A 12,363-nucleotide genomic window follows, 5' to 3' on the forward strand; every position below is an offset into this window, starting at 1 on the left:
TGATGGAACAAAGAAAGTCATATAAATTAGGAACTAAATGAGGATGAACGGTGATAGAATCTAACTTATGTTTAGCTTACAGGACAGCAATGTACTAAAAACTGAAAAGTCAAAACAATCTCCTTTCACACGGATCCGCAAAAACGACTAATGGTGTGCACACACCAAAACGCTGCTTCATTTCAACAAACTGACCACTACATTGAAAAGAAATTAGGCTACAACAATTTTTTCTAAACTAGGAATAACGGTTAATTTTATACTGGTTACTTTTCTGAAATAGGATATCCTTTATGACGACCAATGCGACCTCCGAAAGACTCAGCCTTTGAAACGAGACACGGGCGCTAATACGCATGCGCAAGTTGTCACGGTTTCCACAGAATCACGTTTTTGTACTTTACTCGAAGACGACGCTAACTGTCCCAATAGCACACAGATATCACAGGACGTGCTCCTCTCGCCTCCTTTTCTCTGCCCCACTGTGAGTATGATGTAGGAGGGTTTGGGTAATTATGTGACCAATGAACACACATTTTGGAAAAGATACTGAATCTAAGAGGGCTGCCCTCACAACCATTCCTGCAAATTTTCTCCTCTAAAAAGATTGATCCGCCAGAGCCTGGTAATGGTAGATTGCTGGTCTAAAATAGTTCATAATTAGAATTTTTTATTTCCCACAGAGCCCAACAATTTTCTCTGTCTTCCTCCGCTCACTGCTGGATGTAATAAGATGCTGGCATACTGTGTTGGCATGGGTTCCACATTTCCTTTAAAGTATGCGAACAATGGCATATCGAGTTATTCGCCGGCACTCTTATTAACAACAATGCAATGCAAACCAGAAGAGAGAGAATGTGAAACTCAAGCACCCCGTCATTAAGTTCATTATGGATGCCAACATCATTTAAATTCAAGCAGGTATACTTACATCCGTTGTCCTCGGTTCCTCTAGTCTAAAGCACTACAGGAGCGCGCTGGCCCTCCCCAGGGGACTGATGCCAGGTACGGCATGCATAAGTAATACCCTGTGTTATGAATCTTCACACAGAACAATTACTCTTTCCAGGAGAGTTCTGTGTCATTAAAACTGAAATGTGTGTGTTTATTGTAAATACATTCAAATTCATCTTGCCTCTTGCCACTCAAACTGTCAGGTATAATTGTATGGTTGCTGCAGAGCAAAAAGGTGAAAAAATACCAACATTCTTCATAGTTAAATGGCACCTCAATAATTAATATTAATTCATTAACATAAAAAACAGTTTGAGTTTTACATTTGGAACCACCGAATTAATTCAGTGAATTGTCATCAGTCTTAATGAGCCTTATGATAAATCATTCAAAACAGTCAAGGTGACCCTGGTGTGAATTAATAACAGACTGGAACCTGTAGTGAACCCCTACATGTGTATGTGGAAACTAATACATATTTCACTGTTGTTACAGTCATAATTAGAAGCTAACCACCCTACTTCCCCAACCCCAAATTTTAATAAACTCTTAATATGATAATAACCTACAACTCAGGAGCACATGGGCTCCAGCATAGTCTGGTTCTCCATCTGTCTTTCTCACACATCCAGATAAACACACACACACACACTCACACTCCTCTGTTCTATTTCCATATCAAACAGGGCTTGTTTTGCTCCAAACTTCCATGTTTACTTGCCTCCACTTGCAGGTGGTGTGTCAAGTCAGTCAGATGAAAATGAAGAGACGAGCAGTGTGTTTGAGTACATGTGCGCAGGTAGGGGCTTTATCTTAATATTCAGAAGTTTTGCTGTGCAAAAACAACATCAGAGTTAACTTGGTTACAACTCGGAGAACATGGATTAATCAAGATGGAAAGAAAAAAAACAAAACATATGTACCTATGATTTCCAAAAACATTTAAAGGGATAGTACAGCGAATTTTTTTTATTTTGTCAACAATTTATCACCCTCATCCACACCTGTATTACTTTTTTTGTGAATAACAAAAAAAAAAAAGTACATTGGAAATGATCTGTTAAATGTACTAGCCTTTGGGGTCTGTAAGAAGTCTCTTATGCTCAGTTGCTCACCCAGGCTGAATTTATTTGATCAAAAACACAGTAAAATACTGTAGGCTAATATTGTAAAATAAATTATTACATTTTAAAATAGCTGTTTTCTATTTTAATGTATTTAGGGGTTCATGCACGTAGCGCTGAGGTTCAGCAAGGATCACTTTGAGGGCTGGTAGTACTCACACCGTCTACAACGTCACCATGGCTCGCCCTGATCGGCCTGACGGGGGCGCTACAGCGGTGAAAGTGCAAAATCGGTCGTAACTCTTATTGTCAATATTATCAAAAAAAATTAAGTTTCGATTCATGGTCTCTAAGGCGCACCAAAACAATTGAAGTGGGAGGAGCCACTTTTACAAAAATGGCTATAACTCATGAAAGAAATTAGATATTAGATACCCATGTAAGAGCTCATTCTGTGGTCGTGTGAAAAAGCACACGGTGTGAACATGAAAAAAAACACATGAAAATAGCTATAACCACCCAACCGTTAGTCCGATTGACTTGAAAATTGGCTTGCAGTGTCTTTGTCCAAGGGCGATTTCAGATTCAGCCATTGTTAATAATTAAAAATATATATAATTTGACCCTTTGAGTAGATATAACAGGGTCATTTAGAAAATGGGCGTAGCAAAATATACTCAAAAGCCAATAAATCCTAAACGAAAACTCAAAACTTGAAACCATGCAACATATGATTCTAAAAAAGCATGCAGACTTTTATGGAGATCGGATGGCAAACCTGAATTTTCAGCATCATTACATGCTGCTCAAGAAACATAACTGATCAATATTTTTGTGGAAACTGGGATAATTTTTTCATAAATCTTTGATGAATAGAAAGTTCAAAAGATAATTTATTTGAAATAGAAGTATTTGTGTTGTCGACCCAATGCCTTGCATCATCTGAACTCTTCTCACAGTCATAGTTCACAGTTCGCATGTTTCTGCTCGAGCGTTTCTGTTGACATTTGCAGATCTGATTTTAAAATACACTCCTGCGAAATTATGAGTTGTCATCACATGTCCACAGAAGTGCTGCTTTACCGTGTGACCTAAAGGGGGAAGAAGGGCCAAGAAGCACTTTAGAAGATATTTCATGATAGAATTACCAATGAATAACTAGAAAACCGATGCATACAGTCCAAACAAACATGCTGGGACATTCAGCCCAAAACATCTGGTGATGAAGCTCTGATGTGTGTGTGGTGGTAGTCAAACTGCTGACTATATTTCTAGGTAACATTGGACTCTCTCCAAAGACCAGGCCTTACAACTCACCTTGGTAGTTTTGATTTTGTTCCCGGAACTGCAGGACCAGCCGGTGAGGTCAGGCAATACTTTACACTCTTCACCATTTAAGCATGGCTCCATTTGACACCACCACTTCATCCGCACGATTGATGCTGAGAGGGAATTAAAAGAAAAGTGGGTGAAATGCAGGAGCAACATCCAGTACCACCAAGAAATTGATGATTTTTAAAAAATATATATATACAGTAGCCTACAGTTAAAAAGTTTAAGATCGGTACGTTTTTTTGTTTTTGAAAGAAGTATCTTATGCTCACAAAGGCTGCATTTATTTGATTTAAAATACTGTAAAAAGCAATACTATGGAAGCTTGTTTCCAACACAAAATAAAATATTTTAAAAGATAATTGCGACTTTTTATCTCACAATTGCGAGTTTACATCTCGCAATTCTGACTTTATTTCTCAGAATTGCGAGATATGAAGTCAGAATTGCGTGAAATAAAGTGTTATAAAGTCAGAATTGCGTGAAATGAAGTCGCAATTGCGTGTTATAAAGTCAGAATTGCGAGATATAAAGTCAGAATTGCGTGTTATAAAGTCAGAATTGCGAGATATAGTCAGAATTCGGACTTTTTTTCTCGCAATTGCGACTTTATATCACGCAATTCTGACTTAATAACACGCAATTGCGAGTTTATATCTCGCAATTCTGACATCTTTTCTCAGAATTGTGAGATATAAACTCACAATTGTGAGATATAAAGTCCAATTCTAAGGGAAAAAAAGACGGATTTTTTCTTTTTTTTTACCTCAGAATAGTTTATATCTCACAATTCAGACTTTATAACACGCAATTGCGACTTTATATCGTGCAATTCTGACTTTATATCTCCCAATTGCGACTTTATTTCTCAGAATTGCGACTTTATATCTCGCAATTGCGACTTTATTTCCCAGAATTGCGACTTTATAACACGCAATTCTGACTTTATATCTCGCAATTGCGACTTTATTTCTCACAATTCTGACTTCATATCTCGCAATTGTGAGAAAAAAAGTCAGAATTGTGAGATAAAAAGTCGCAATTATTATTATTTATTTATTATTCATTGGCGGAAACAAGCTTCCATACAATACTGTGAAAAATTATTACAATTTAAAAAAAACTATTTTAAAATGTAATTCATTCCTGTGATGGTCCTAATTCTAATTGATTCCTTGAAGCTGATTTTTCACCATTAATCCAGTCAAGTGTATTATGATCCTTCAGAAATTATTCTAATATGATGATTTGATGCTCAAGAAACATTTCTGATTATTATCAATATTGAAAACAGTTGTACTGCTTAAATGTAATATTTTTGTGGAAACTATGACACATTCTATTTCAGGATTCTTTGATTAAATTTAATACAGAACAATTGAACGATTTACTGCAGAAAGAAGAAGAAAAAAAATTTTACTGAACCCAAAATTTTGAACAGTAGTGTAAGTACTGGATAATATACAGTCAGCTGGTCATTATCACGAAATAAACCCTGACAGGGCGATCAAAACTCAAACACTGGGTGGTTTTGTTTCATCCAGAAGGGGTTTATTTTGTGATAATAACCAGCTGACTTCATTATCCTGCTTATTAAATAGCTATTTTCCAAGTAAATAAATATAACAAGGACATAAAATACTAATTTGACTTGAAATAATTTCATTATGTGAGAAGAAAGAGACTGCAGAGTGATAAGAGCGACATAAAATTCAAATGTTTTTTTTGCCAGAGACTGGTCAAAATGTTTTCCACAACAGACAGAATCAAGTATTTCAGAGATCAATGTAATAGGAATGTATAAAATCACAAATAACTGAAATGAATTGACAACAAATTGTGAAATATTGAGGTCTGTTAAATCTTCCCAGAGGCATACAAAAATGACCATGATGATAACACACCCACATAAGCTCACTGCCCACCTCTCAGATGCACATAAACCCACTCAAACCCACACAGAGAGACAAACCTGCATGCTGAAACTACACAGAAAGACACAAGCTTTGGCTGATTAATGCTCCATGCTGACAAAACTGCCCTGCTGAGGGGAAAAAATGAAACAGCATATGTTGTGTTTTGGACGTGGTCACGGCATGGGTCGCTGATGTTCTGGCTTATTAACAATCTTAACCTGCGAGACTTGCGTTGGTCAACCAGCTTCATCAGAAAGACAATGCTTGTCTGAATATGCATGCTAGTCTTTTCTGCAGGATATTCAGGGAGAGATCCATACGTACTCAACAGCTTATTTTGAAGAATTTAAAATGGTAATATCCTGCGTAACACATTACATGTGCACCCGAGGCACCAGGATATAGTAATGCTATTGTATGAGAAAATGTATGAAAGTGAATGTGGTATTACATCTGGATTTTCCTTTCAAAACTATTTTCTTGACATTCTATCTAAGAATGAATTATGATGACTCTGAATCAAATTCTGCATGATTCTGCATTATCATTTAGACTAGAGGAGTTTTTCTGGAGAACAAGCTCAAGTGGCCTATATGTGTAAAAACAAAAGCCGTTATATAGGATATATTATTGTGGAATATTATTTATATTCATTGAAATGATTAATAAAACAATAGGGATGCACAACACATCATAACCATAACTTTGGACATATATGGATATTTAAAGGGACAGTCCACCCAAAAATTTTACGAAATTGTAATTTACTCTAAACCTGTTTGACTTTCTTTCTTCTGTGGAACACAAAAGAAGATATTTTGAATAATGTTGGTTGCTAAACAGTTTTGGTTCCCATTGACTTCCATTGTATGGACAAAAAATACAATGGAATCAAAGCGAACGAAAAAATTCAAAATTCTTTTGTTTCACAGAGGAAGGAAAGTCATTACAGGTTTGGAATGACATGAGGGTGAGTAAAGCATTTTTGAGTGAACTATCCCTTTAATTGTACATGCTCATCATCTAATACCCACTTAAAGTTCATCTTAAATAACACTGTTAAACATAAGCTATAGCAAATCTTAAAATGCATGTCCATTTTCATTACAACCTATTGATCAGTTATTGATCTGGTGATTGTAGCATGGATCAAGATATGTGACATTATAATGTTGTGATGCCTAAATTCACTTGAAGAATTTAAAGAAGCATTTATACTTTTTTAAAAGTCTCCTGATCTTATTTTGGAGGTCTCCTACAATAGTTTTACATGCATCCAAGGTCAAAAAACACTTTAATTTTCTCATAATATACGTTGTAGCATCACCTCGGTTCAAAAAAGGATTCGGTCTCTCTTAACCCCTATTTGCTCTGATTGGTCAGATGGCTCAGTCTGGTGTGAATGGTTTACTCTGCTCTGATTGGTCAAATGGCTCAGTCTGTTGTGATTGGTCTACTTTCTTCAGGCTCGAAACGGCGATTACCATATCTGAATTTCAGCTCCGGATCTTCCTCAGCACTTGTTACACAGTGATGCGAACAGTAACAATGGCGTTGGTTTTACCATGTCAATTCAAGCCAGAGACCTCATCCTTTGGAATACAAAGTGATTTGCTTTCATCACATCACAGTACACAGCATCTTCTCGACATGTCGACAACACGAACCAAACTATTCCAGACCTCAACTATACAGTGTTTGACGGGCAAATCAGATGTTGTTCGCGGGCAGCCAATGAAGATGCAAATTTGTTACAAACCTACTGTACGTAGGTTCATGCAGCCAGGAAGACTAGAGTTACTGTCGACTCGTTACAGGCAGTTCAGAATCTTTTTTTTTTATTTTAGGAGATAATAATTCTATAAAACTACATGGCTAATATAGCGGATATAGCTATATCCGCTATATTACACACTACATTAAAAGGTAATATCCGAAAACCATAATAGGGACACTTTAAAATGGCACTTTTTTAATATTTAACTTATTTAGACAAAGCACTATAGAAATTTAACATCAGCCATTTATTGGTTAGTTAATTAATTATTAGTTTATAGTATCAGCCAGAATTTTAATATTGGTGCATGCCTAAAAAAAAAAAAAAAAGTTTCCCAGCAGAAAACTTAAACCCTACAGCAAGAAACTGTGTGCGGCAGTAATTCCCTACAAAATATCTGCTGATTGAAGAGTCAACAAACTGGCAGAGCAGGATTAGATTCACAGCTCCAAGCCTAAATCTAAAGAGAGTGACAGCTTGAGAAAGCCAATGTTGCTGGAGTTTTAAATCAAAAGCAGCCCTGAAGTCCAACCTGTTCCTGAAACTAAATGCAACAGGAGTTTGCAAAACTATCACTGCGTCTTATGCTGTCATAAGAACCAAGTCATTTTTAGTTTGTTTTGACCAATATGACAGTGATCATGGACTGTACTGACACCTATCGGTGTAGATGTAGCATCACACATAATAAGAGAGCTGTCACTGATGCAGTTAGCCATGATTAATTTTTTCTTAAACCTACAGTAATTTGAGGTTAATGAGATACAAACATACCATCTACACATGAAGGTTGGGTGTGGGTCGTTCCAGCAACCTGTCCAGGGAGACAGGAGCACTTGACCGTCTGAGACCTTTCCTCTATTTTATTCTTATTACAGCACCGATGAGCCGCCACCACCTCACAGGTACCCGGCTTTACTTCAGACCGACCTTAAATTGACAGAAAGACAGTTAGAGACGGGAGGGCTATATAACATGCAGAATATTTGTCATATGTGCGTACACACATCTTAAAATTTTGTGAAAACAGAGGCACAGATAACATTATTTCTAATGTCCTGGCGCCCTCACATGGACATAAACAACACTACAGTTGCTCTGAGCTCTGATCTAGTGACTTTATTAAAAGCAGCACAGAAATAATTATTAAAACATAACATATAAACATACTAACATAATATAACGTACTCCATCATATCTATCTATCTATCTATCTATCTGAACACACACACACACATATATATATATATATATATATATATATATATATATATATATATACACATACATACAAACACACACATATATGTGTGTGTGTGTGTGTGTGTGTGTGTGTGTGTGTGTGTGTGTGTGTGTGTGTGTGTGTGTGTGTGTGTGTGTGTGTGTATTTTTTTTTCTTGTGACATTTATAAATATTAGTTGAAAAAAATGAAATGAAAATTAGAAATGTTGCCTTAGCAATAAACAGAAACAAATTTAAGTTGAAGAACTAAACTTATTACCTGGAAATAAATGAACAATTACAGGTAAATAAAAATTAAATAAAAATAAATTTAACCAAAATAGATTATTAATTAAAAAAATCAGTTCATCAATGTAAAATCAATAAAAAACTGACAAAAGCTTTTTATTTTATTTAACTAAAATTATAAATCTATATAAACTAAAATAACAGTTTGATATATGTATATATGCATGTCAAACATTATATTAATTATATTATATTTTATCATATTATTTGACTTTAATATGGATGCAAATACTGTATATACTTAAAGCTATACCAGCCATCTCATCACCTTTTAGATTCACTATGTTCATGACTGAATGAGTTATAACTAGGTGGCAAATGGTTGTTTAGCTGTTATTCGCAGTGGTCCGACTCTGCTCCCAGTGGGGCTATATAAGTGTGTGTCCAGTGTGTGTAATGAGACCTAAGGGGGACAAAAAGGGAGAGCGAGAGAGATGTTGCACTGGTTGGCTTAGCTTACCGGTTTGGCCTCGAGAGCTTTGGTTGCTGCTGGACACTGACTGTGAGCACAGGAGCCACACACACACAAGCAGAAGAGCCCTTGGTTTCTGCCTTACTTTATTCCTGTAGACAAGCTTCACACAGATTTCTGTTTTGCCGGACATGCTTGCATTTTCCTATGATAAAAAAGGAGTGTATTTTGTCTTGAACATTATTTAAATAAATATTTATTTCTGTACATGCATTTCTATAGCACATTTAAAAACAACATAATGTGACCAAAGTTTAAAGCAAAAACACAAGTAAAATAACAAGAAAATATATAAATATTATGACACTTTGTGCGACTTATCAACCATTTTCGTTGCTCTGCCTCAAAAGTCAAATTGCTAAATCTTAAGAAAGAAAGAGGATAGTATACGACTACAACACTTCACTTAATGAGGGTAAGTATCATCACCGTCATCTTCAGCAACGCCTAGAAGGAAACAAATTGTAAGGGGAATAATTTACTGTTAGCGATCAGTGTCGGTATTACTGTCAAGTCCCAGGGTTAATCTGATCTTCCATCTCCCGATCTGCAACTCTGCCAAAGTGTCTTTCAACACAAGTGCTCATAGTACCTGACTATGGAAAACTGCTCCCTGGTGCTTTTCTAGGTCTCCCTGGGAATAGAACCACAAAAATGTAGTCAGGATAACATTAATAATATTCAGGATTTTCACACATTTTTAAAGTTCAGTAGCAACTTCACAATAAACTGCAAATCTGTCTAGATCCACTTACCAGCTCATCATATGCAACTGACAGGATGTGTAATGAATATGCTAACAAAATGCTAAGAAAATACTCTTATCTATTAGACCAAAACATGATGTTAGAATGAAGCAGAAGAAGAATAGACATGACTGCTCTTTTGTTTCGGTTTTAAATTCAGGTTGTTGTTGTTGTTTTTTTATTTAAAAAAAAAAAAAAGGATAAAAATGAACGGGCTTACAATATTTGTAAAAGTTAAAGATTATTTTTTTTTATCCAAAGTTAAAGAAACAACAAAACAATACACAGGTTAAGCGAGAAAGACCATTATAAACGAATTCAAACCAGTACTGAAAAACAATGTATATGCTATACTTAACTGATAGCCTATATTTATTTAGACACCTTCTGACTCTTAAACAGACGTAAGTGTGATACATTACGTGATTTGCTGATTTGTGAATCTCATAGTTTCATAGCGTGGTATGTTGCTATTTCTGTTCTATCTATTATGGCTAGTAGATAAAAAAATAAAAAACCTAATGCGATACGTTTAGCTACTATTAAGTAGGTTACATCGATAACTTTTTTCATCCTTGTAGTCTAGGGCGCGGACGTACAAAACGCAGCCACGCGGCGTTTACGTTAGGCTACTCATAATTTTCACTAACACATAAAAATTACAAAGTTTGAGGATCATTTTGTAAACGAAAATGTGTTGCCTTACCTGCATTTCCTCAGGAAAACAATGTCCCCCCGAATCATGTACACGTTCAGTGCTGGTTTATGAAAGTCCTCAGAAAGACGCTCCCTGCATCAGTATCAAACTTAATCAAGAGGCCATCTGTTCACATTCAGATCTTTTCTATTACTACTCTAAAGGCGATTACTCGTGTTAGTAACGCGGGGGACAAGGATCTTTATTTAATAGCTCGCCTTGAGCTCATGACAGTTTCATTAAGATATTTTATTATATATATATTTTTTTTATTTGATCATTTACATATTAATGTTCATTGATAACAACACTAATAAAAGTGATTAAACTTTAAATAAAAGTCAATAAAAAGGATTGAGAAATGTTTAAAAATTATTTTGGTGTAAATAAATGTATTTATTTAGCTGACCTTTGAATTTGGGCTTTTTCTAAATTTGACATTTTGTAAATTCAACTTGCATGATCAACTACAAACAAAAGACTGTGTACAGACCTAATAAAGAAAAAAGAGAGTCGCTAATTGACTAAAGATGACAAGTTTTAATTGAATCAGCTTCAGAGTCAACATCAGCATCTGTCTTGTCTGTATCTTCATAAATCACATCTGTTGTCCATCACCATCTTTAGTGCCTTCCAGAGACCCTCACCAGCCTTAGTGTCGTGCGGTTACCGGCCCCAGTGCTGTGCAGTGACTCACACCACACCCAATGTCTTTCGGTGACCCTCACCAGCACTAGTGTCAAGTCAAGTCAAGTCACCTTTATTTATATAGCGCTTTTTACAATACAGATTGTATCAAAGCAGCTTCACATTGATAACATGAAAATAATACAACAAAGTTTGTTTCTAGAAGAAAAATTGCGTCATCGTCCACCCTTAATAAGGCAGATCAATAATATTGTTGAATATTAAATGTCCCCAACAAAGCAAGCCAAAAGCCAAGGCAACAGTGGCAAGGAACCAAAACTCCATCAGGTGTCAGAATGGAGAAAAAAACCTTGGGAGAACCCAGGTTCAGTCGGGGGCCAGTTCTCCTCTGGCCAACGAGCGAACAGTGTATGATTATGATCCAGGCAGCATTACAGGTCGGAAGTCAGATTGGTCGTGTCGATGACGCCTTCACAGGGCTGATGAGGCTGGCACTTCAGGGATGCGTCATGGTTAGGTCCAGGTGCAGATCCACCATCTGATCTGAATGAATGAATAAATGAAATCTTTATTTTGAACAACAATTAAAAAATGAATTAAACAAAAGACAGCAACACATGAAATATCCATCAATAAAATAAAATAATTTTCATAATAATCAAACTGTTCGAAAAGGGATAGGTAGAAGCCCTAGGCATATCAGGACCTACCCCCAGTAACTACCCAAACCAAATCACAATCGAACAAGATAATCCAACATAACGTTTAAAATAATACAGAAAAAAATACTAAATTAAATAATGCTTTTTCTTAATATTAAGATAAAGATAAAGAAGCATAAACAAAAACCATTATCAATCAAGCTTTACACGTTAAGAGTTATCATTCACCCTCACCACTTCTGTACTTATATAAATAAACAAAATAAACTCTGGATACGGCCGGGGTCGACCTCACTTCAGTAAACGGAGAGACTGGTTGACACTTCAGTCCTGCGTTGTCGTCGCGTCCAGGCGCAGGTCCTTCATCGGATCTGGATACGGCCTGGATCCGGCGGACTGCGGTAAACCTCGGTATAAACAGAGAGACTAATATTAGCGTAGACGCCATTCTTCTTATGATGTAACGAGTACATCAGGATTTATGGGAAGTGTTCCCGGTTCCGGCTGGCCTAATCTATGCAGCCTAATATGGAATTATAGAAGTCTATAATGTGTTTATGTGTA

At 36.1% G+C, this 12,363-nt stretch overlaps 1 protein-coding gene across 1 annotated transcript; it reads right to left on the bottom strand.

Moving 5' to 3' along the window:
* Nucleotides 1-2,893: 2,893 nt before the first annotated feature.
* On the bottom strand, nucleotides 2,894-9,179 carry LOC311302191 (chemokine-like protein TAFA-4; the record flags this gene model as incomplete). The annotated part of the gene is made up of 4 exons (XM_084427867.1): nucleotides 2,894-3,109; nucleotides 3,336-3,460; nucleotides 7,818-7,973; nucleotides 9,035-9,179. The coding sequence occupies 4 exons, from the start codon at nucleotides 9,177-9,179 to the stop codon at nucleotides 3,098-3,100; spliced, it is 438 nt and encodes a 145-aa protein (XP_084283993.1). The 3' UTR covers nucleotides 2,894-3,097.
* Nucleotides 9,180-12,363: the final 3,184 nt, after the last annotated feature.

Source organism: Rutilus rutilus, assembly GCF_951802725.1.
Source record: "Rutilus rutilus genome assembly, chromosome: 13".
Lineage (NCBI taxonomy): Eukaryota > Metazoa > Chordata > Actinopteri > Cypriniformes > Leuciscidae > Rutilus > Rutilus rutilus.